The 26,451-nt window shown below is 35.8% G+C and overlaps 3 protein-coding genes across 5 annotated transcripts in view; 2 read left to right on the top strand and 1 right to left on the bottom strand.

Annotated features, from left to right (window-relative positions):
* The first annotated feature begins 5,613 nt into the window (after positions 1-5,613).
* LOC138314564 (INO80 complex subunit C-like) lies at positions 5,614-21,828 on the top strand. The gene is made up of 5 exons (XM_069254958.1): positions 5,614-5,710; positions 13,809-13,946; positions 14,854-14,962; positions 19,208-19,275; positions 19,693-21,828. The coding sequence occupies exons 1-5, from the start codon at positions 5,624-5,626 to the stop codon at positions 19,822-19,824; spliced, it is 534 nt and encodes a 177-aa protein (XP_069111059.1). The 5' UTR covers positions 5,614-5,623; the 3' UTR covers positions 19,825-21,828.
* Positions 9,495-13,800, top strand: LOC138314563 (E3 SUMO-protein ligase ZBED1-like). Its single transcript, XM_069254957.1, has 3 exons — positions 9,495-10,949; positions 11,207-11,373; positions 11,580-13,800. Exons 1-2 carry the CDS (start codon positions 10,354-10,356, stop codon positions 11,265-11,267), a joined length of 657 nt encoding a protein of 218 aa, XP_069111058.1. The 5' UTR covers positions 9,495-10,353; the 3' UTR covers positions 11,268-11,373; positions 11,580-13,800.
* The window catches only part of LOC138314562 (ATP-dependent translocase ABCB1-like), a 35,185-nt gene continuing 29,539 nt past the window's right edge, over positions 20,806-26,451 (bottom strand). For all 3 annotated transcript variants that reach the window (XM_069254956.1, XM_069254954.1, XM_069254955.1), the window contains exons 22-26: positions 25,979-26,141; positions 25,151-25,348; positions 24,345-24,551; positions 23,740-23,886; positions 20,806-22,309 (exon numbers count right to left, since the gene is read on the bottom strand). In XM_069254956.1, coding sequence (XP_069111057.1) covers positions 22,109-22,309; positions 23,740-23,886; positions 24,345-24,551; positions 25,151-25,348; positions 25,979-26,141 — 916 coding nt within the window. In that variant the 3' untranslated portion in view covers positions 20,806-22,108. The remainder of the gene's footprint in view (positions 22,310-23,739; positions 23,887-24,344; positions 24,552-25,150; positions 25,349-25,978; positions 26,142-26,451) is intronic.

Genomic DNA, 26,451 nt, shown 5'->3' with positions numbered 1-26,451 from the left:
CAAAATGTTAATTTTTCTGGTTATATACAAAGGCAACCTTCCTAGTTCTAAATAGACAAAATCATTAAAAGTTGTTTTATTTACTCCAAGAACATTTTTTGCAAAAGTTAGTGTGCACCTTTTCTACCCCAGGAGCTTTATGATGTCCCCAAATTTCACTTGCATATCCCAGTATACTATTAATTTATGTATCAAAAATAGAACACTGAGTCGAAATATTAAATGCATGATTATTAAACTTACTACATATGGAAAAATAAGCTTGTCTTCCTTTTTATAGTCAGCATACTTTTTCTTACATTCATTTGTAAACCATTGTTTATCATCACACCTTTGAGCACTAATTGGCTCAGACATATTACACTTGGAATACGCTTTAAGAACTTCACAAGAAGGTAAAACACAAGCATCAATAATTTGACAAAAATCATCAATTACACCATTTACATCTATTTGGGAACTAACTATTCTGTTACTTATATTCATCAAATTACTTGAATTATCACTCAGGTTTTTTCGAATGATGTTAATATTTTCATTTTTCCATTTAACAGACTCACACTCAGCTCTTTCCTTACTTCTAGATCGTGTATTTGTAGACAAAGCTTCATGTTTATAATTCAAACGTATTCTAAAAGTGATTGGTGCATGATCTGAAATCGTTAAAAAATTTCCAGACTTAAACATGCTAATATCATTAAAGTTTTCAATAGATGTCAATAAATAATCAATAGTACTTTTTCCATTTTTACTGTAGAAAGTGAAACTTCCATCTCTGTCACCTTCGTGACGGCCATTGACAATACGTAAACCACTAGCTTTACACAACGATAAAAGTCTTCTACCAAATGAGTTCACATATTCATCCATATTACTTCTAATCTCTAAGTTTACATCGCTGTTGTAGTTAAAACTTTCTAATTTATCTAGTAGATCATTATTTGGTATGTCATTCTCAATAAAATCATGTCTAACACCTGTTCTCGAATTAAGATCTCCAAGCACGTATACCGAACCTTCATTATTATATTTGACAAGTGTTTCCTCTAAACTCTGAAACAAGTCAGTATTATTAGATGTATAGAATACACTATTTTCCGGGGGCAAGTAACAAAAAATGAATTGTGAATTGTACAATTTTGTTTGGTGTATTTCAGAACTATTATTGAATCGCTAGTGTTATGTACAACTCTAATGTTATTGTATAAATTATGTTTGTAAAAAATAACTATGCCCCCCTCCCCTTCCGCTTTTCCTAGGAAATGCGAAACTAGAGTAACCAGGACATTCTATTACATCTTCGTCTGAAATCCAACATTCACTAATGCACACAATATCGTTAATGGTTTCTAAAAAGTCACTGTCATTCAACTTTTTCACAAAGACCTTTCCCGATATTCCACGAAACCACGGATATAGAATCCGTACAGTCACTCTCCGCGCCTCCCTATCTCAGGTTAAATGGCGTTCCATGACTCGTTGTCTCCTTTAGGTTAAGTTGGGGGTGATGTTCGCTGGAATGACCATTGGTTTCGAAAGACCCATTACCAGCATCGAAAGATGATAATCCTGCTCTAGAGGTAGGACGATCCACAGCACTGTTGGGAGTAGATGCCGTCCGTTCTCTCTTACCAAAGTCGTTTATGTAGTGTGTGTTTTCAGGACTGTTAGTATATACCTTTTTCTGAAAGGTTTCCTCTTCGGGAGAACTAGTCACCTTGTCATCCTTTCGACGTGGGTTTTCAGTGTTCCATGCAGAATCCTGAAAGAGTTGGCCGTCGATATAAAGTCTATCTCTGACAAGTTTGACGTGGTGGCCAGCCGATTTATGATGCTTCACCTCTACAGCGTGTGGGAACTGTTCATTAATTCCGTATCTTTTCCCCTTCAAAAGGCACCCCCTTCTTTTGACCTCCTCCTTGTCCTCAAAATGCAGGAATCTCACAACAATAGGGCGGAATTTTCCCGGTCTGTTGAATCTATGAACATTGGCAAACTCTAAATGTTTATTTATGCCCAACTCTCGCCTAAAAAGGTCCTTGACCTTGTCTCCCACTCTTTCCTATTTTTGTTCCAGAAGGCCTGTTAAGACGAGGTTGCACTATCAATACTTGCATACACTTACCTGTGATTTTCATAAACCTATTTTTAGCGATCGAGGTTGTTGTTTCGTCAATATTCTAACGCGACTGTGATACATTCCATTCCTGATAACCGATATATGTTTTTTTTTCTCAATCAAATAGAATTATCTTTAAGACAGTTTAGATAAAGATGTCGTCTTTAGAGCTACAGTTGGTGCCGATTACTGCTAATGGAGTAAAGACACCGTACTTGTTTTATCTCACTTACCTTCTAAGCAATAAACCAAGGATTTATTAAGTAAGAACAGAGATTTAATTTAAATCTCTGGTGAGTAGGATTCGTGACTGTCTCTTTACATTACTAAACACCACGCGAGACGCCTATGAACCGGGAATAAAAATCATTTTTCTCAACAAATACTTGTCTTATCGAATCAAACGAAACACCAATGTAAAGTTCATTAAATTGCACAACGTTTATCACTTGCTTTAAGGACGGAAGATTAGAGTATATGTTTTAAAATTTCGTTAAAAAAATACGACAGCTCATGAAATGACGCAATCTCTCCCAGAGTGCATTGCGGTTATCCTTCATTGATGGGTAACCGCTATCAATGACTATATCCTTGCCGCAATGCACTCTACATCGAAGGCTGCGCCGGCGGATATCAAAGGAAAATCAGTCGTCGCACAACGTCACGGTCAGTGCACAAACACAAAAGCGCCTGTGTAACGTTGAAAATGGACCCCCGTTGAAAATTGACCTCGCGTCATTTTTCAACGTTGAAAAATGACCCCGAAAACCGTTGAAAACTGAACTTCAAGCGCACTTTTTACACCGACCCGTTGAAAATTGACCCCGTTGAAAAGTGACCCCATAGAAACTCGTTTTACACAACAACACAACACGACACCAAAACACCACGAAACCACACCACATGACACAGCACAGCAACACACCAACAACACTACACAGCACAACACCACACAACAACACATCACACCACACAACAAAACACAACAAAATAACACAACATCACACAACACAACATCACACAAAATAGCATCACACTAAACACAACATCACACAACCACACAACACAAGACAACATTACAAAACAACACGACACAACATCACAACAAAACATCACACAACACAACAACACACAACACAACCACGCAACAACGATACAACAGCATCCAACAACAACATTCAACAACACTACACAACACAACATCAAACAACACAACAGCACATCGCACAACATAACACAAATACACAACATATAAACACGCAACAATAACACAACACCACCCAACAACAACAACACACAACACCACAGAAACACAACACACCTCACAACACAACATAATAACAAAACATCACACAACACAACCACAGCACACAACCACGCAACAACAATACAACACCACCCAAAAACAATAAAACACAACACACGACAACATCACACAACAACACACAACAAAACCACACCACAACACAACAATAATACAACACCACCTAACAACACAACACCCGGCAACAACACAACATCACACAACATAACACAACAACCCATCACAAAAACATCACGTAACAACACATTACACAAACACGGAACAACAACACAACACACAACAACACAACACAAAACACAGCCACACAGCACACAACACAACAACACATCCATGACACACAACACAATAACATGACACAACCACACATAAATACACAACACAACACACAACAACACAACAACACACAACATAACAACACAACAACAAAACAACACACAACAACACCACACAACAAACAACACAAAAACACACTACCACAAAATAACACAACAACACAATTCAACCATACCCATAACACAACATAACTGATGCATACGCAGATATGTAATACATGCATTTTTGTATTGCAGGTAATAAATAAATATTAACAATTACTGAATATCTGACCAACGTTAAATCGTCGAAAATGTTATTATAAAAAATCATTAAGAAACAAATTAATAATATCCCATAATTATAGTTTTGTAACACTATCCACTGGTACTCGGAAGTGAACACCACACAGTACAAACTTTGCATGCAGTTGATAACAACAATTCCTTTTTATTTACTACGTTACCTCAGTGTTATATAGCAATTCCTCAGTCTGAGAACAATTAAATTAATATTATCTACACGGACGAACAAAATGTCTGTAGAAAAAAATGAAAGTTTTGTAGTGCCGTATTCTCTATAATAAACATACAAGCACCTAAAATATTTAAATGAGGTATTTGTTACGATGATAACGATACCAAATTTCAATTCAAATCGAGGATATATTTTAATACAATGGCGATAACAGAATTCGAGAATTATGTTTGTGCAACAGTTATATATGTGAATGTACTAGGGTCATATTTCAACAGACCATCCGTTGATAGTTTGCCAAGGTCATTTTTCAACGGTCATTTTTCAACAGACCTGCCGTTGAGAATTGACCTTAGACACTGTCAATTTTCAACGGCATGTTCAATTTTCAACGGCATTCAGGGTCCGTTTTCAACGTTGAAAACTGACCAAAGGTCAATTTTCAAAGGAGGTCCATTTTCAAAGTTACACCTGCCTTGTACTTCCCCAAAACCCAGTGTGACTTACCCTTCTCATATACATCCTTGAATAAACTGAACCGTATAAAATATCAAATTCACAGCGAGACATTTTTCCACAATAAATATGATGGTCTTTTCGAAAGAAAATTTTACGGCAAATCTACAAAGTATGAATTTGACGCCTCACGGTCGTTATGTATTTTTTGGACAAAAAATAATAGTATGTGTACGTTAAAAATAATTAGAAACCTACAAAAAATATAGAAAATTATGCTCGAGTGAGTTCTGAGGCAGTGCTCCACTAGGACATACAGGTACCATTTCGTACCCGTCCGAAAAGATACAGAACACATATTCGATTAGAACGAATAATAATACCCTGCCTCCACTCCGGTTCCCTGACGACGACCATCTGTCAAAAATCTTCCGTCCGTCGTTCAGAGCTACGTCATCGCAGCTAATAGTCGATTAGGTTACTTGTTCATGTTTTGGAAAAAAAAACATGCTGTAGAGCTCTCTTTCCGATATCACGAGCTTGATGGATTTAGGTTAAAGTTAGTCTGCTAAACCTGCCTTAATCATTAGGATTTTAGATTTCGCCTAATGTATAGTCTATATATTTGGCAAAAAAACCTAATAATGTAAGGAAAGATTAATAGCGGACTATGTTAAAGACACACATATTGTAGACTACGACGTTTACCATTTTTTTTATCTCGATCCTTAAAACGTCTAAAATTGCCCTGCAGACACTTTTTGGGTCCAAACAAGTGTTTAAACTATAAATAATTCTTTTATTCCTGTTCTTACCGCTGTTTTTATTTATTTCTACACAGCATGTGTTGTTTCATATTTCGCGCCAATCTAAGTATCTACTGCAACTATGCGAGTTATGTCCCTTATTTGCCACTTCCGTCTATTAAATTCAATATGGCGTCAACAAGAAACAGAAAACCAGCTAAGAGTAAAAATACCAGTCCCGCAACCACACCTGCCAAGAAAAAACGTCCAGCGGCAGTAAGTTGTATTATTTTGTAATGATAGCTCAACTGCACATTATAAATTTGATTAATTCTACTTATCTTGGCGGTAGAATGTTGATTATGGTGGACGTCTCCACTTTTGATGGACACTCTCGTATATATATATGCAGGATAGTCCTGCATTTGAGTAATAGTCCAGTATTTGAGGGATAATTTTGTTAGGAAATGCAGGACTCTGCGAAATGGAAACTGATACCCGCCGCGCATCCTTTGATGTACAGCTTGCAAGTGCCATGCTTACCCAGGTCGGGGAGAAGTCCTGATACCACTAATCTGATTATAGTGAAATACGGCTATAATAGCCAAATACAGCTATATAAACAGTGGCAAAACGCATTAATTCTCCCAGAAAAGGTATATAATGCAAAGAGCGAGAGTTTTTGACTCTATGTACGTTTCCTTGTCCTATAAGTTGACACGATAACAAAGTTAAAATAAAAAAAACTCAATTGTTCATTTTTCTGTGAAATCATCGTTATTCAAATTGTTGTCTGCATTTGCTTATTCCGTCTTTGCATATTACAGAGTTAGCCCCCTTGCAGGTAGGTATCAATTGTTACGTCATTATTTTGTGAGCGCAATTCTCGTCGTTTTCTCCAAAATGTATGATGTTACGCTCGCAAACACGTGACATCACAATCGATACCTACCCGCAAGGGAAGATAACTCTGTAATATGCAAATTCAGAATTAACCAATTTCTAATCCATCTGAAGGTCACAATAACTTGCACATGCATGGTCTCCCATATTAGTGTCAATAGAGTCAGAGTCGCTTCAACAGGAAGGGGATTTATATGACATTTATTTTCCCTTTTTGACTTGCGGCCACAAATGTCAATGGACCGACTGGGGTATGGTCCAAGTTCTTCTTCAGTGAGAGTTACTCTCCTTTATTATGGCAACAAAAAACAGGGATTTTACAGAAAATTGCACAGGTGAGTTTTAAGATAACCTGAGATGAAGTCTCAAGTGACCTTTTCTAATTGCCTTTTGTCCGTCGTTGTGCGCCGTGCGTCGTGTGTCCATGAACAATTTACATTTTCGGCTTCTTCTCCAAAACTGCTGAAGCAATTTCAATGAAATTTCGAAAAAAAAAAAAACCTTCTAAGGCATAAGGCCAATCAAAATTGTGAATTATATGACCCCCAACCCCAGGGGGCTGTGGGAGGGGCTAGGAGTGTCACAGTTAACCCAAAATACGGTTAACCGAGATATGTAATCGTACAGTTCAGTTCGCTATTTCTATGTTTCAGTTCGGTTCGGAAAATAGTTCGTAGTCATCTGCAATGCGTCAAAGGCGTGTGCCGTTTTTGTTTTATCTTGAACGATACACATACGTAGTGCCGCCCGTTGTTACGTTAGTGTGATCACGTACGCATCATTTAGGATTGTTTACAAAATGACTGCCAAATGCGCCAAACTCAAATCTGTGGTATGGGATTCTTTCGAATTTCTAAATAATGAAGGCGTACTTGACAAAAATATTACTGTTTGTAAAATCTGCAAAACGCAGTTCATATACTCTACAGGATCGACGTCTTCAATGTCAGCTCATCTGTCGAGAAAACACGGGATTTGTGTTTCCAGTAAATCTAAGGAGCCTACGGAATTAACTTCAAGTTGCCGTCCCCCCTTCAGACCGAAGTCAATTGCGAATTAATGACACATTTTCGGCGAAAAACAAGTTTTCACGTAACTCGACAAGACATAGAGAAATAACAAGGGCTATTGGTGTTTTTATTGCCAAAGATATGCGACCATTCTTGGTGATAGAAAACGAGGAATTCGTAAATATGGTAACTGTGCTGGAACCGAAATATGACATGCCAGGTAGGACACACTTTCCTACAAAGGTTATTCCGCATTTGTATGATGATACAAAAAAACCAGTAACTGAATGTTTGCAGAAAGCTGACTTTGTGGCCCTTACTAGGGCCGGGACGAATACACCGATGCATCGGTGAATCGCGGTACACTTCAAAACGATACAAGTATCGGTCCACAGATGCAAATTACGATACGGTATCGATCCGCTATATTGTTGTGAAAAACAAAGAGCAATCCTATATTGTAACTTCAAATTCCATTAAACAAATTTTTTTAGAATAAAATGACTGAAAACAAACACCAAAAGATCGAAATTCTGAAAGTGAAAGTAGTTGTGAGTCTCGTTTCCGGGAATACATGCACTGTGTTAGATAGCGTTTGATTGGTCGTTTCGTGATGAATGTAAGCCAATCAAATATAAGATTACATAATCAGAGCGAAAGTGTTTAAAAGCATGGCCGACACACAGGAATGGGACGATGTGATTTCGCCGCAAGGCACCAAATCATCTGTTTGGAAAACATTTGGACAGCCAGTTTATAAAAATAATGGCGTTAAAAAGATCGATAAAACAAAGACAGTATGTAAAGCATGTAAAGCAGTTCTTAAGTACACTGGAAACACAACCAATATGTCAAAACATATTGCGAGGCATCATCCGAACTTGCTGTCAAATACGTTGTCAAATACGCCGTCAAATAAAAGTACTACCACTACGAGTATAAAAACGGAGCCAGGTACCTCAGGTTGTGGGCAGCTTAAGCTTACCGACGTAAATAAAGCAAAATATGCATTTAATTCGCCAAGAGCCAAGGCAATTACAAGGAAAGTTGGGTTATTTTTAGCCAAAGATTTAAGGCCCCTGTCCATTGTTGATAATAAGTTTTTCGGAGAAATGCTCCACGAATGCGATAGTAGGTACGAATTACCGTCAAGAAAACATTTCTCAGAAAAAGTAATACCTGAACTTTATCTAGAAGCTAAAGATAATGTGTTAAAAGAGATGAAACAGTCAATATCTGTTGCATTGACAACAGATTCTTGGACGTCTAGAGCATGTCAGAGTTATGTTACCATAACAGCACACTTTGTCACAGATAACTGGGAAATTAAAAATTTTGTTCTTCAAACCAGATTACTGGATGTGTCGCATACCGGTGTAAACATTGGAGAAGTTCTGAAAGAAGCTGTCAGTGAATGGGGATTAGACAGGCATAACACCAGGAAAATTTCTTTAACCACTGATAATGCCTCCAACATGGATATAGCAGCCCACACTGCTGACCTGTCACCGCACATTGGATGTTTCGCCCACACGATAAATTTAGCTTGTCAGCGAGGTTTGAAAGTAAATTCAATGAGTAGACTGATGGGTAGGATTAGAAAAATAGTAAGCTTTTTCCACAGATCTACTACTGCCACAGCTGCCTTAAAAAGAAATCAAAAACTTCTAGCTATATCAGAACACAAACTGATCCAGGATGTACAGACTAGGTGGAACAGCAGCTTTGAAATGATTGAGAGATTTCTTGAGCAACAAGCCCCCATCATGGCAACACTGACCGCTCCTGAAATTAGAAAAAATGTGAAGGATGTTGTTACTCTATCAAATGAGGACATTACACAAGCAGAAAATGTCATGAAAGTGCTTGAGCCTCTGAAAATGGTGACTACTGTCATGTGCTCAGAGAAAGCCCCTACAGTGTCTTTGATCTTCTCCAAAACTGCTGCTGAAGCAATTTCAATGAAATTTCGAAAAAAAAAAAAAATTCTAAGGCATAAGGCCAATCAAAATTGTGAATTATATGACCCCCAACCCCAGGGGGCTGTGGGAGGGGCTAGGAGTGTCACACATCAGTTAACCCAAAATACGGTTAACCGAGATATGTAATCGTACAGTTCAGTTTGCTATTTCTATGTTTCAGTTCGGTTCGGAAAATAGTTCGTAGTCATCTGCAATGCGTCAAAGGCGTGTGCCGTTTTTGTTTTATCTTGAACGATACACATACGTAGTGCCGCCCGTTGTTACGTTAGTGTGATCACGTACGCATCATTTAGGATTGTTTACAAAATGACTGCCAAATGCGCCAAACTCAAATCTGTGGTATGGGATTCTTTCGAATTTCTAAATAATGAAGGCGTACTTGACAAAAATATTACTGTTTGTAAAATCTGCAAAACGCAGTTCATATACTCTACAGGATCGACGTCTTCAATGTCAGCTCATCTGTCGAGAAAACACGGGATTTGTGTTTCCAGTAAATCTAAGGAGCCTACGGAATTAACTTCAAGTTGCCGTCCCCCCTTCAGACCGAAGTCAATTGCGAATTAATGACACATTTTCGGCGAAAAACAAGTTTTCACGTAACTCGACAAGACATAGAGAAATAACAAGGGCTATTGGTGTTTTTATTGCCAAAGATATGCGACCATTCTTGGTGATAGAAAACGAGGAATTCGTAAATATGGTAACTGTGCTGGAACCGAAATATGACATGCCAGGTAGGACACACTTTCCTACAAAGGTTATTCCGCATTTGTATGATGATACAAAAAAACCAGTAACTGAATGTTTGCAGAAAGCTGACTTTATGGCCCTTACCACCGATGCATGGACATCCAGAGCAACCCAGAGTTATAACACTATTACAGTGCATTTCCTTGACAACTGGGAATTTAAATCATTTGTGCTACAGACGAGGGTAATGTACTAAAGCCATACAGCAGAGCATTTATCAGAGCTGTTGATTAATGCTGTAAATGAATGGAACTTGAAACGGCATGATTAGATGCCTTCTCTCACTACTGATAATGCCAAGAATATTATCAATACTGGACAACTTGCTGGGTTTCAGCCACACATTGGATGCATTGCCCACACCATAAATTTGGCCACACAACAGGGATTGAAAGTTCCTCAGCTGGACAGGCTCCTGGGAAGGATTCAACGAGTTGTGACATATTTTCATAAAAGTTACATAGCAATGGCTATTCTAAACACCAAACAAACCTTGCTGGAGCTGCCGCACCATAAACTGATCATGGATGTTTCCACGCGATGGAACTCAACCTTTGACATGTTGGAGTGCTTCCTAGAACAACAGCCAGCAATAGAAGCTACCCTGCTGAGCAAGGACTTGAAGAAAAACTTCAAAGATGTGTACACAATGTCTGAAGATGACATATCAACAGCATCCAGAGTAATGGAGGTTTTAAAACCCATAAAGAAGGTAACTACAATACTATGTTCAGAGAAATCTCCAACAGTTTCATTAATTCATCCCCTTAAGGAAATGATGCTCCAACAACTAAGGGATATCCAGGATGACGATGGAAACGTTGTTACTGCAGCAAAAGAGGCCATGATAAAGGAGTTGGAACAAAGGTAATTAGTTTTCTATTGGTTGAAATTTTTTTTTTTTTTAATTTATAAATGAAATTATGTTGTATTAAGTTATAGTGTTTAGTCAAGGTTACAGATGAGTAAGACGATTTTAATTATCATACATTTACGCCAAAATTCTTTTATTGATAAAACTTTATTATCGAAGTCTTAAAATAAAATGCTATCATATATCATTCATAAAGCATCAGGAATGAAAATATTGCAAGTATTTACATGATTTATTTGACATTTTACAGTTATAGCGACCATACCATGAAGCTGTTTCTACATGAAAGTTCCTGCATAGATCCAAGCTAGGTTTAAAGCCATGCCCTACCTGGATGATGCACCAAAAGAGGAAGTGTACAAATCCTTGGCACAGAAAACTGAAGACGTTGTCAATACGATTCAGATGATTTCTAAGGTATGATAGGTATCCATTTTACCGAGTTAAATATTTGAAATAATAACAACTAAAAAGAGTGCAGACTGTGTAGACTGTAGACAATATCTCAATTTATCAAACCACACAGCACAATAATTTCAACAAACACTACACATATAACACAGAAATTAACTACATAATATATATATATATATATATTTCTAACTTTTCTATTTTAAATTCAGATCAAGACTGAGAAAATGGATGATGATGAGCAGCCCAATCTTGATCCCACACCTCCTCCTCTTCCGAGTATGTCAGCTTCATCAACCTCAGCTCTTACCCGTACAGAGGCTTCAGATGCTAATCCGGACGACAGTGTGACTCCTTGTAAAAAAATCAAAATCAGCACTGCACAATCTGTTTGGAGAGGTTTTTGTGACTTGTGTTGAGCCTGCAGTGTACCTGAAAACTAGAATTGAACTGGAACTGGTCAATTATAAGTCAACACAGAACATGCCTCTTGATGCTGATCCTCTTTTGTGGTGGAAACAACAGGAGCTCAACTTCCCTCTTTTATCAACATTAGCAAGGAGATACTTATGTATCCCTGCCACATCAGTGGCAAGTGAACGTGTGTTTTCAACAGCAGGGGATTGTGTGTAAGCACAAAGATCCTTGCTATCTTCTGATCAGATTGATCGCTTGATATTTTTGAAAAAAAATATGGTATAAATTATCAAATCAACCGCAGCTTTCATGAAAAAGAACTATGTGCCAAAATTCAATTTACAATGTTTTGTTTGATGACTATTGACTAATGAGCCAGAGTCATTTTAGTCAAGTGGACTTTGAACTGATTTGATTAATTTGTTTTCATTTGTTTTATTTGTTTTATTTTTTGTTTACAACTTACATATTAAAAGATATGTAACTGTTAATTGTTTTTGTTTGAATTTAAATAAAAAAATCTTGCTTTTGATAGAAAATAGACATAAATAGTGTATAAGTAAGAATTGGTCTGAACCGAACCGAATAAACCGAAAACCGGTCAAAAAAAGTAAAAACCGCACCGAGCTGAAAAATCTTGAACCGTGACATCCTTAGGAGGGGCCAAAAGGGGAAAAAATTGGCTAAAATTTCAAAAATCTTCTTCTCCACTCACAGATGGGGTAGAGTCAAATATGCTTCATAGATAGAAAGGTCTCAAGGCCCTCTTCAAAAATTGTGAATTATATGACCTGGGGATCTCTCGTTTCCCCCTGGGGAGGGGGTTAATTTTACTATAGTTAATATAGGTAAAACACATTTTTGAGCATTATTTGGTCATTTAATTTATAAATAGGAAATTTGTCAAATGTTGTCAGAAATATCCCTATGAAATGGCCATTGAATCATATCAACAGATTTTCCATGAATGACCCCCAGGGGCCTTATGGGCGAGGCCAAAAGGGGTCAAATAGGCCAAAACTTCACCTTGGATCTCAGATTTTCCTCTGGGAAGGGGGTCAAATTTACTATAGCTATCAGTTTATATAGGAAAAACACATTTATGAACATCATTTGCGTAATTTTAATAGGAAATGAGTCAAACTGGGTGAGAATTATTAGCATGAAATAGCATTTTAACACCATATCCATATTGGTCCTGGCTGACCCTCATGGACCAGAGGGGCGGGGCCAAAATGGGTCAAAATTTTAAAAATCCTCTGAATTCACAGGTTTGATGGAATCAAATAATCTTCATAGATTAAGAAGTAAAATTTCACTGATACTGACTGACTTCTAGTTTGGTTTTCATGTTTAACGTATGCGTTGGCAAAGCAAATTGGAATTTTAAACATAAGGGTTGGTAACATAATACACTTACTATCAAAATGAAATCAAATAATAAAAATTCTAATACGAAGGTTCAACTTTAAAGTTTATTCTAATTCGTAAATACTTTTTACAGATTTGAACCAACTTTGCAGTGCTCTTTCTGTACCAGCACTCAGGTGACCGTCAAGGCCTCTTGGGCCTCTTGTAGATTTCAAATATCGTTTTTTGTAATAACTAAGAACATGGATCATATTCCACTGTAACTCTCACTTTTTGCTTTAAATACATTTTTTCGGCAGAATCCATGCATTTTGTCACTGTTTATATAGCTATATTTGGCTATTATAGCCTTATTTCACTATAATAGTGAACATTTCCCTAAATTTTCTGTCCGTAAAGCATGTACTAAATGTAAATATTGTGAAATTTAATAAACTTTACATTGGCGTTTCTTTTCACTCGATAAGACAAGTATTTGTTGAGAATTATTTTGTTTAATTAGTATGTTTTGGTATCTCAAAAATAACTTTTGTATCAATAGATAATTGAGCTGCTTGGGCGGCGGTGATCAGCGGCCACGCTTGAACCCGGGATCACTATTATATACTGAACCATATCTACTTCTACTTCATTTGTTTCACATTATTTTTCAGCCATCGTCAGGTGTAACCAACCCTGCAGATATCACTGATGATGTGGTTGTACCAGGAGAAACTACAGAAGAGAGTCAATCTACATTTACAGTAGAAACTACAGATAAGATTCCAGTATTCAAAGATCCTAATTTTGTGGTATGTAGGTATTCTCCAAAGTCAGGCCCTGACGCCCACATAACAGAACACGTAAAAGAACATGTCCATATTTGTTGTAATGAGCGTAACACCTTTCCCCTAATAAGCGACCCTCTCCTCATTTGGAGAATGAGTTGAAGCTATTTCAATGCCCCCATCCTATGGATTTAACGATATTTTACAACTGTGTGATGCTTATAACTTTGGCATTGTATCCCATAGTACATGAACTTGCGAGTATGGTACATGTGAATCACGACGTAATAATGTGTCTCAAAGGAAAGAAGGCATATATATATTTGTTTACTGTCAGACAGATTATAATGTGCCATGAGTATGGAAAGAGTTAAAATATATGGTTGAATTTGAAGTTTTGTAGCCACAACTTACATTTTGGTTCTTAATAAGTCCCCCTCTTAAATTGTTATAATTTTTTTAAGTGTCCTGGGTGCTTATCATGTTGAATACAGTACCTGCATATGCTGTTCGTAATATATCTGAATGATGGTTTCAACAATTAGCTGGACACATTAAGTACTGTGAATGAACTTATTTTCACAATGATTCAATTTCAGGATTTACAGTTCAAACATATTATAGTGCTTGTAATTGAACATCTGTCATGGCGATTTATGCAGAATTTAACCCCATACAAAAATAAGCTGGTTTGCACGAGTAAGAACTTAATACAGTAGCAATATAATCATAATTAGCTTTGTTTTTCACGAGAAGTAGCTGACAGCAGTTTCAGCATCTTATTAACCTAATTGTAATTCGATCAGTATATATACGTACTGTAGTTTGACATTTCAAGACAAATCTTGAAAGTTTGACACTACTGAATATGATACTATTTCCATACATTTTACAAATTTCTGAAATTTCCTTTTCCAAATATTTTATGCAGCATTCCAGTAAAGGAGCAGCAGCTAGTAAACGAACAAGAGTTTGGAAAAATTTAAAACAAATCGTTGCAGCTGAAAAGTTGTTACCATGGAAACCAGATGATGTTACATGTAAGTATATTGTATTAAAGATGGTACCTGTATATGCAAGTTCTAAATACAGTCTAAACTCGTTTTCTCAAAATCGGTTGAGTTAAAATTCCAGTTGAGTCAAACTTATTTCCTTTATTAAGTCCCTTTTTTTTTCTTCTTTGTATATTTATTTTAAGAGCGGTTGACTCGAAACTCGATGACTCGAAACTTGGGTTGAGTCAAAGTCAATTCCTGGTCCTTAGAACAGATATTCAGCGGAAAAAAGTAGTCTCTATCTCGAATTTAATTTCAGTTTGGGGGGGGGGGGGATAACTGGATCAGTCGTTGGAAAGGGTCTTAAGCGAAAATTAGAATCAAAATCCTATGATGTCAAATAGGAAGCTATCATGGAGGTTGAGAAGGCGGTGAAGTCAAAGAAACAGATTGCTACTGATTTTGGCATTCCACAATCAACATTATCAATATGGATGAAAAATAACGTACAAATTAAACAGAAATTTCTCTCTGAAGTGTTGGACCGCAAAGGAAAAAAAGTTGAAATGCTAAATTTCCTGAGGTGGAGCAAGTTCTACTTGCTTGGTTTAGTAATGCTCGCGCATAGAATGCTACCATTTCTGGCAAGATTTTACGAGAGAAGGCACAGTTCTTTGCCGAAAGATTAGGTATAAAATCAGATGAGTTTGATTGCTCTACAAACTGGTTAAAATGCTTTAAAAGTATACATAACATAACTAAAGTATCTATAGCATAACTTTTAAACGTGTCTGTTGAGAGTCCAATGACGTCCAGTCATTGTCAAAGGACATGAGAAAATGGAAAACGAAATTGGCTTCCATCCTCAAAGATAATGATGCTGACAGCATTTATAATGCTGATGAAACGGGCATATTCTACAGACTCTTGCCTGAAAAAACTCTCGAGTATGAATCTGTGAGTTGTCATGGTGGCAAACAGAGTAAAGAACGCCTGACAGCCATTGTCTGCTCCAACATCTATTAGTGATAGGAAAGTCTAAAAATCCTCGCTGTTTTAAGAACCTTAAAACTTTGCCGACTTTGTATAGGGCAAATAAGAAAGCGTGGATGACATCAGAACTCTTCATTGAATGGTTGAGAAAGTTCGATGATAGGATGTCACGAAAGAAGAAATCAGTTGTCATGATAATCGATAACTGTACGGCCCACCCCACTATTAAGAACCTAAAGTCTGTGAAACTGGTTTTTCTCCCTCCCAACACTACAAGCGTTACCCAACCAATGGACCACAACCTCAAGGTACATTATAGGAAACTGGTCATTCAGCGTAAGATCAGAGCCGTCGACAACAAGTCTGGTGAGGTTTCCATTACTATCCTTGATGATATATGCATGTAACACCAAGCCTGGGGGAGAGTGAAAGACACCACTATCCGGAACTGTTTCAAACATACCGGGTTTGTTCCTGCCATTACTTTCTCCGATGATGACAAAGCCCCATGAGCGATGACGACCCAGATGAGAAAGTTCCACTCGGTATCCTCTTCGACCTCCCTACTGGTGTGAAGATTAGTGATTAGGTAGCAGTTGACAGTGTGGTGCCGACATCAGCCGAAGCTACCGACGACTACATTATTAACAGCATCGTGATAGTGTTTCCCACAGCCCCGATTAGCATGGCGCCGCGCCGTGCCCTTTTTACCTGACGCCATGCCCCTTTGACCTAACGCCGTGCCCTGTTTGTCCCCAGTACACTTCTACTAAATTACCAAATACCAGGTAGTGGCTTGATAATTAAGTAAACAAAAGAAGTGTGACCACTCCCTGACCCCCTGACCAACACCCCAGTGGCCCTAATTAGCAGCCTTGGGCTATTTCCACCTTGGCTTGTGGTGTCACTTTCAGGTCTGTGTATTACGTAAGCTGAAGTCAAGCAGCCGATCGGCAGCCTAGAAAACAATCAGCTGGCCTTTCAATAAGTTTTATGACTACAGCTAGTGAGCACTACTTCAAAAACAAATACTGCTTACAACTGTAAATGATTTACTCCGTTTTTAATGTTTAATAGGCCTATCTATATCGGATGGATGTCACAAGATTTGCAATCGTAATGGCCGCCATTTTGGGTGTATTGTAATAGTAGATCCGGAGGTATTGAATTTCAGGATTTTACTAATATTCACGTTTTTAAAAATGAAAACGGTATTATTTTTTTAGAATTTCGGTGTGAATTTATTTTTAGAAAAGATATCTTAATAATAATAAAATTATTAATAGCAAAGTAATTAAAATAAATCAAATTAAAAAGAAATCAACTTTTTTCTCTATCAGATTAAATTGAAATATTTTGCATACTACTCTAACACTTATCTGTATTTTCTTAATTTAGTGCTTGTAAATGTAGAACATTATTTTAATTAATTGTCCATTATTATGAAGCATGTTATCTTATTCAAATCAATACAGTATTTTTAATATTTAAATAAAGATATATATTAAAATAAAGGTAATTGGATTGAAATAAAGAAATACATTTTGAATTTTCCCATTCTTTTAATTAATATAAATGAAATTTAGATCTTTCTTGTGAATCAATTATAGTCATGATCATATGATCTGCAGATTACAATTTTCAAAATCATTTTTTTTCACTCAGAATAATTAAATAGATGTCCTGATATTACTTAGCAACTCAGAGAGTTTAAAGCTTTTAAATGATATTAAGTTGAACCAGAATTAAATAAACAACAAGACAGTTTTAAAGATTTCCCCATGTATTGGAAGTTGTCGATATAACCTTTGTGCCCCTCTGATGGTTATTTATCGCGGTCAAGGTGCCCTTTTCAAAACCCAGCACCATGCCCTTTTTTTTCCTGTGGGAAACACTATGACGTGTGTGATAAAGAACCCACCAGTGATGACGACGACAATGATGTTCCAAAACCTAAACCAACCCTGGAAAGTGCCCTATCTGCGTGCGATGTTCTACGTGAGTTCCTGGAGTGCACAGAGACAGCAGAGACAGTTCTGTCATCACTATAGCCAGTCTGAACACTTTCATCGTGAATAATCATCTTTCAACAAAGTGTGTTGCTTAGCTAGGACATTAATAATATCAAACTGAAAACTAGTGCTTAATGTGCATCTGTATTTTCATGGATTTAATGCATGTGTAAAATGCATCGTATGTGTTTTAGTGCTTGAATAATGGAGAGTGCCTGATTGTTATGTGTGTGTGTATTTTTGTATTAATTTAACATCCCTTTATTTATAAAGTACAAGACGACTCTGTGTTGATTGTGCAAAATAGTTTAACAAACCCACAATGTTAGATGTTTAACTAGTCGTTGCATATGTACATTGTACTAGTATCTTAGTCAAGCAGTATTGATATAGAAATATACTTTCGTTCCATTTACTGTAAATTAAGTTCTGTAAATTATATTAACCAGTATGAATGAACATGTGTTTGAGAGCCGGAAACTGAGTGTGTAGTCTATTACTGTAGGTGAAAACTATTGTTTAGTTTGCTATGTTATTATTTTGAAATATACTATTAACTTCTGAAATAAGAAAGATGCTTGTGTTTATTTGTTCAACTACTACATTCCGTATAAGTTTGTTGTATGAATCACTGAAGTCAGTACAGTATATATATATCATCTAAGGGAAATCAGGGTGCATGCCTATATCATGACGATCATATTATCGTAATTCAAGTTTTTTATCTATCAAAAAATATCCAAAAACATCTGAAAACATAACCAAAATAATTTAATACAAACCACGCTTTGATCCGACCTAATGACATTACGTTTGAGTCGAATTCCGGATGAGTTGAACTATTATCGTTTGCCCGTTAAATTTCGAGATAAAGAGTTTCGACTGTAGGTGAAAAGAGTATATAATTTGCGACAATGTTTCTGCTCTAACTGATGGCAAGTTGAACATGTTTTAACAAATTGCTTTGATTACAAATTTATTTATTACTGTCAGATAAAATAAGGATTCACATAAGCTGCTAAGAGTTAAATTAGTCTTAGATAACAAAGATGAAGATGTGATGCCTGCAACATATGATTGGAATTATATAAACACTGTATTGACATCAAATAAGAACTATATCACTTCTACTTTTAATTAGCTAAAGAAAAGAAATCGCCATACAGCTATACAGTAGTCTACAACAAGTATTCAGTTGTTTTTGAAAATGTTTACCAGGTAATTGTTCTCAATAATCTGGTATAATAAATAATGTTGTTAAGAAATATTTTTTAATGACTTTCAGATGGGTCAATTGAAGCACCTCCATCTTTTAAACCAGCAAAGAAATACTCGGATATCTCAGGTCTACCAGTAAGTCTGCTAGTTTGTGTTACTGCTTACTTCAATTAGTTTTATGGATAAGTTTACAAAGCTCAAAGACCTCTGCATGGTTTTAGTCCTATTACCTTGGCCCCCAAATCAGTCAAATTTTCTAATGTTGTCTACAGTTATTATGGTAATATTGAATTTCAAATATCGAGTCAACTACATCCCTTATACTATTCATATATATAAGTTTTTGTCATTGTAGCTGTATGGTTACCAACTAATCATTGTAGACATGTTTAATTTTTTAACACAAACTCAAAATAAAGGGAGGTAACTTTGATAAATTATTAAAAAAAAATATGCAGCCCGATTGCCAAAGTCACCATGTTTTGACTACTGTTGAATTGTGAAGTTATTCAAGACTCCAAATTTTTCATGCATTCTTTAATTCAATTTCAGGCATTTTATCGTGACCCTGAAACCAAGCTCCGGTACAGCACAGCGGAGGAATACTCTCGATTAAAGCTTATGCCGAATGATTTGGTGACTGGATGCTTAGCGTTACGGAAAGCCAATGCTCCTGTTCCTTGACCAATTTCTGGTACATACAAATACATATAACAATATCTGTCCTACCACATGATATGATACGGAGGGCTTGTTCCAGCTACATGGAAATCGTGTCAGAAAAGTGAAGAATAAAAGAGTTCTTCAAAAATGTATATGGCCATTTAACAGCGAGATTAAATTCAGTTGTGAACATTTTCAAGTGTTTTGCAAGAAATTCACATGCCATTCAAGTAGACTACCTGTAATAAATGTCACCTTTCACAAACTTCAGATTTGTGAAATGGGAGTGTTTTGGCACGTTTTCTTTTGTCTGGTGCTCTACATCGTGAACATTTCTGTAGAGACAAAACTGAAAAGTTTAAATCCAACTCGTGAAAGTTTTGCCATCTTAAAATAATTTTGACTCTCATTCTTGATCCTAAGTACATGTATTTCAACGTGTGCTAATATATGAAATTGACTGCTCAAATGATGGCAATTATTTGTTACTTTTTATTGTGATCAATATTGATAATGATATATCATGGTTTTTTTATAAAATGAAGTATATATGTGATAATGCAGATATGTGTTTACTACTATTTTAACATGTGGATTAACTAGTGGTAATAAGATACCGGGTATGGGGTATTGCAGAATGATCAATTTACTTTTGTATGTCCATTTTATAAAACGTGCCAATGGGGCTTAGCGGTTAACGTCTCTTGGTGTCATTTTCGTTATTATTTATATGATTTCCACATGGCGGGTTATTCAAATAGCCTTTTGCCTTGTTGTCTGCCAGTCCCTTCCTGTCTCTGTCTGTAAACAGTTCTATTTCTCATAGAGTATTACAAAGGGATCTTCCTCAATTTTCAAATATAGGTTCCCCTATGTGTTTAGTAATGCATATTGCCTTCGATTAGCAAGGCAATCTATATGTGTGTATAGATTACATAATGATGTATGAAGTTGTAAAACCTGATTCGACACCCCCACCACCACAAACAAAGACTAATAACATTACATAACCATATTTTATTTTGTTTACTTTTGATTTGTTTACATGCTATAAAGTACGTGTATTCTCACAACCATACATAATCATTTGCCTAATAGAAATAGACAAATGCAGTAATTTATCAAAAAGTTTAATAACTACTCCAACGAAATACTTTTTATATCTTCAGGGGCATCATTTCAAATAGTAGAAAACGTCGATGATAAACGAAGATAGCACTTTCAATGAAGAATGTTTTTACGATGTAAATGTTTATAAAATGGACATATAATCTTAATAAGACACGGGCTAATCTGAAAAAACTGACAAACACTGAAAAGTTCTTAAACAGAATGATTGTAAAACCTTTGTCTATGACCTTCTTGACCTTCTTCAAAAGTTTACACATGAAATACTTTGATTATTAAAAAAAAATGGTGTCTTTTATCGATATATAGTTGCAATAATGAATGAAATCTTTAATAGGGATTTTCATCTGTTGCCTTGCCTATAGGCATGTTTAAATTTGAAGATTACGTCATAAAGCGAAAATGAATACAAATAACTACATAAAAATCAGTCGTATATAATATCACAATGTGAATGATTATAAAAGCAATGTCCCTAACTAGTAACTCAAAATATTCAATAATAATAATTCTACGGATATAGAGGGAATACAAAACATGGTCAATAATTCACTTGGTCCATCCTTTTTCAAGAGAACAACACCGATTAACATTTCTTTGTGCCGTATCCATTAATCGGTATTGAGTTCCTTCGTTACGACACTTTTATGCAGAAAATCATTGCATCATATACAAACGATTAATTAACAAGTCGGGTTTTTTTTCGTGTATCACATACCTCGTCCTGTATCTGTGACATTTGTCACATTCATGAAGTCGGTAACGTAGTTGTGAAAGTGTAATGAAATAACTGTTATCAAGGTGAGCGACGTTAGAACTAAATACTGGAGATGAGGAAAGTTAAAACTTATCATTCAATATAAAAAAATAGCAAAATTAATATATACATGAAATATATATTAAAAATCTTTTCAAATACTGTTTAGTTTAGCTTTGCTGTCAATGCAACAATTGTCTGGAACTATCCTAATCAATTATACATGTAACATCACACTTTGTCAATAAGCCGACATTGGATTGCTCAGAGTTCTTCTGCTAAATGCAATTATTAAACTCATTTTAACAGAATGGATGTTGAAGAATATGAGGCAAGGACAAAGACAGCAGGCAGTGTCTTTGGGGGTCATCCATTAATGCCGTCAGGACTCTTTTAAGAAAGCTAGACCATTGGCACACATTAACTCTGTCCGGCTTGCGCGTTATTGAGTTTGAAATAGATTCCCTGCTTGCTCATCAGGTCACCATGGCGACCCTCCTCTACAACCTTCCCTGATCTGATGACGCAGATTTTGTCAGCATTTCGGATGGTAGACAGTCTGTGGGCAATGACGATACTGGTTCGGCCTTCTCGGGCCTTATCCAGGGCTTCCTGTACAACCTGACGTTACACAAATAAAAGTATACTTATAATTCCATAAACAGACTATTACTAAGTAAAATATAAAGAATCATAAAAAATATATTTCAATGGATAAAACTTATTAGCGTATCCATATATTGAGAAAGTATTTGGATTTGATATTGAATAAAAACAAATGTATATCACAATATCGTTACACTAACATTTTCAGTAACCGTATGTTTAATCATTCTGACATTTCCCTGATTTTCTAGATTTCAGATATTTTCCGTGATCTGCAGCAATGTAATTAATTAAATTACACATTACATTTTAAAATGGCATAACCATTACCATTACATGTTTTTTTGCAATGTAATTAATGAAATCACGCATTACTTTCACTTTTTACTAAAAGAAAAACTTTTATGGACTGGGCAAAAATGTAAAAGTAGCTATCTTTATACAATACATATCCATGTACATTTGTATACTAAATTTAAGATATGCATTCATTGATAAGGTACTTTAAATATCCAAATATTACATTTATAAGAACAGTCATGGTAGTATGTATTTATATTTCACCGTCTATACGTGTACAATCATGTTAAAGTACATTTAATTTTTGAGGTTACATTGATAATTATCAGACTTTCAAAATTGGGGTGACCAGAAATTTACAGAGTACGGATACTAAGACGGTCTACATTGGTAGAAGTAACAGAAATAAAAAAAATATTAGGTAATAATTGTGATATATTATAACTTTGCCACCTTTGAAATTCTATAGATGTGACGGTCAATGTAATGCATTTTACCCTATATTTTTATCTGTATAAATAAATGTATATTCTTTAAGGGTTTTTTTGTGATGGAAATTAAATCTTTTGTTAAGCCATATACCTAGTGTCATTTTGAATGTCACATTAGGTGTGATTCTAACATTGTACCTAGCTACTTGCCCAGAAATAGTGAAAGTAACGATCAATTGTTCTCACTTATGCTGTTTGCCCCAAGGTATGCATGATTATCTATAATTACAGGTAGCTGGTCTAGACCCTCTGTTCTTTAAATCAAACTTTATTTTGTACCTAATTTAATACAATTAATGGCATAGGTGGGAAAGATACTGTTCTCGCTATTGATCAATAATGCTAAATTAAGAACTGTTATCAAACTACAAATGTATGATAAGCAGTAACTATAAATCATAAAGATATTAAAGCTAAAATGAAAGACAAAAAACTTTAGCGAGAACAGAAATATGGAAGATGTAATCTGACAAATCTATCTATATTCATGTCATTGAAAAAAACCATCACATGTAATTGAAATGTAATTGAAAAGTAATTGAGCATTACATGCATTTTTGTAATATAATTAATTAAATTACCATCACATTCAATTACTTGAAAAATTGTAATGCAGTACAATTAATTATCATTACATCTATACGGAATACTTACCTTTTCACTCTCCGTATCTAAAGCAGAAGTAGCTTCGTCCAAGAGTAGAATTTTTGGATTTCTGACAAGCGCACGTGCAATGGCGACGCGTTGTTTCTGCCCTCCACTTAATTGTGTTCCTTTAGATCCAACATTTGTCTCGTAACCCTGTAAAATGTTTTGATAACGATGAAACAAGGTTATTTTTTCTCTAGATTTAAGATTTTTACTACTTTACATCCGTTATACAATAGAATTCGAAAGGCTGTTTAGAAATGACGTCGGACGTCATGAGAATAGTATTCTTTTACTTAATATTGGTTATACAAAAAATGTAAGTAGCTCGTATAAGAACTAACGCAAAATTTGCTTATTCATCAATGAAATATACTCTCATAGTATGACTTATGTAGTCCAACATGGCAAGTCAGGTAAAGACAACAAAAAATATGACTTCACATTGATACTCCATGACCGTCATAATAGAAAGACTGATCTACTGGGTACGTAGGGCATCATGTCTCATATTAAAGCAACCACTCCCTCTATATTATGACAATAAAAATAAGGAGCAATTAAAAGTTAGTTAAAGATCGGCGGAGAGCACGACCTGAAGCTACACATACCCCAGGCAGTGCTTCAATGAAGCTGTGGATGTTGGATTTGCGAGCAGCTTCCATGATCTCTGACATTGGTACGACCCGGTCATTGTCGCCGTACGCGATGTTCTCCGCTATACTACAGTCAAATAGTACTGGTTCCTGTGATACTATCCCAATCTGTGACCGTAACCAATGAAGGTTCAATTCTTTTGCATCGTATTTGTCGAGTACCTTTGAGAAATATGGATATGATGTCAAATGCTTTCGTAGTTCAGATTTCATTTTTTTTTTTTGGATGAAACTTTTTTTCATTACAATGATAGCAACGCTAATATATTTCATTTTATGTATAATCTTGGTTTCATTTTAACTCATCTTTGCTGAGAATTACGATCTTGAACCTTCCTTCTCTTGAAAAGGAGATCATCGTATTGAAACCCTTTGCAAGCGAAAATGATAGTAACTATGAAAGAACCGATCGAACTAATAATTATACACATAGAATATTTTATTTTATCAAATATGTTACTTGAACACTGGAAAATACAAAAATGTATATATAATGTTGCATCTCATAAAATCATATTTGAGTTTGGTAATTTTTATGCTATAGAATCATGTTTTATTTATCCACAAATTTTCTCTCGAACCACATGTTCCAAGTTCACGTATTTCACACAAACATTCTTAAAATTAATGTTTAGCTTGATGATAAGTGGTATCGTTTTACCGTTCCAGAGTCTCCAGTCTTATTCCTTTTTGAATCCTACATTCTTTTGAAGCAGTTTGTATTTTATCCATTATTTTTACTCCATGACATGAAAACTTACCACGGATCCCTCCTCCGGGTCGTAGAAGCGCTCTATGAGTTGGACAGTGGTGCTCTTGCCACATCCGCTGGTCCCTACCAGTGCCAATGTTTGACCAGGTTCTACGGACAAATTCAGGCCTTGTAATACCTGTATATCCGGTCGCGATGGGTACCGGAACTGCACGTCTTTGAATATTACTTTGCTGGTGAAGTGTTCCTGAAAACGAAATATGTCGAGTGATAGGAACGACAATAACTGCAAATAACGTTCTACTTCTAATCATTATTGATTCCGATCTTCTTTATCTTTAAGATGAAACATAAAGACCTAGAATCATCAATTAAACTGAATTGTATGATGTGCTTATACATTGCGTGGATGACCGATTGCATAATTATGCGCATGAAAGGCGCATCTACTGCTTTTAGTAGTTTACGTTGTGCCATCGCACATTTTCCTATCACACAACCACAGGTCCACGAATGTATCTTATCAGTGTCATCAAAACAAATAGCAAATTTTATGCTGCTTTCTTTGCTGAATAGTTTTGGTCATGTTGTTAATGAAATAGCTATCATTATGAGAATAATCAATATGAATTCGGTAAATATTTAACGTGACGATATGATAAGGTTCTGGAATTGCAATTATCATAGATTTAGATTTAATCTTCTTCTGTGGAGAAGAAGATCGTTTTCTTAATTGTGAAAGCATTCCGAAATCATTTTTAAGTAGTTGTCTTATAAATGTCTTCATCGAGTTTTCATTTCTTTTCGGGGACTTAAGTTGAAGTTAAATTCAATTTTCAGTGTGTGATCGGTTCATGAGACTGCTAAAAAAACTCACATCATTCGGCTTCACTCCATCATCTGATTCTGAGTCTATACTCGGCACTCGGTCAAGTAAGGCGAATATATGTCCCGCTGCTACTTGTGCTTTGGACGCATCAGGTGCGAAGGCGCTTGCGTTTCCCATGGCCATAGCACCGAACACGATAGCAGAAAATACCCTGAGAATAGACAAAAATATCATACACACAGGAAGTAAACTTCGTAGTTGTAGGGAAGCATAGAGTATATTGAAATCCCACGTTAAAACGTGTTAATTTACAGATGCATGTGCGATAGACGATGATAAGACATATTCCAATTAAAACCCATTTCGTAAACAGTTTGGTGTTGTGAAGATTCTGATAAATCATCTAGTTTATTTTGCTGTTGGAAATGGATCATATAAAACAACTATAATCGTGCTATTAATATGTTGCATATATGTAAATTGTATATACATATAAAACGTTTAGATGGACTATATTCAAC

Source organism: Argopecten irradians, chromosome 2 (genome assembly GCF_041381155.1).
Source record: "Argopecten irradians isolate NY chromosome 2, Ai_NY, whole genome shotgun sequence".
Classification (NCBI taxonomy): domain Eukaryota; kingdom Metazoa; phylum Mollusca; class Bivalvia; order Pectinida; family Pectinidae; genus Argopecten; species Argopecten irradians.
Note: the sequence above shows the minus strand (reverse complement) of the source record. Positions and strands in the feature narration are given on the sequence as shown.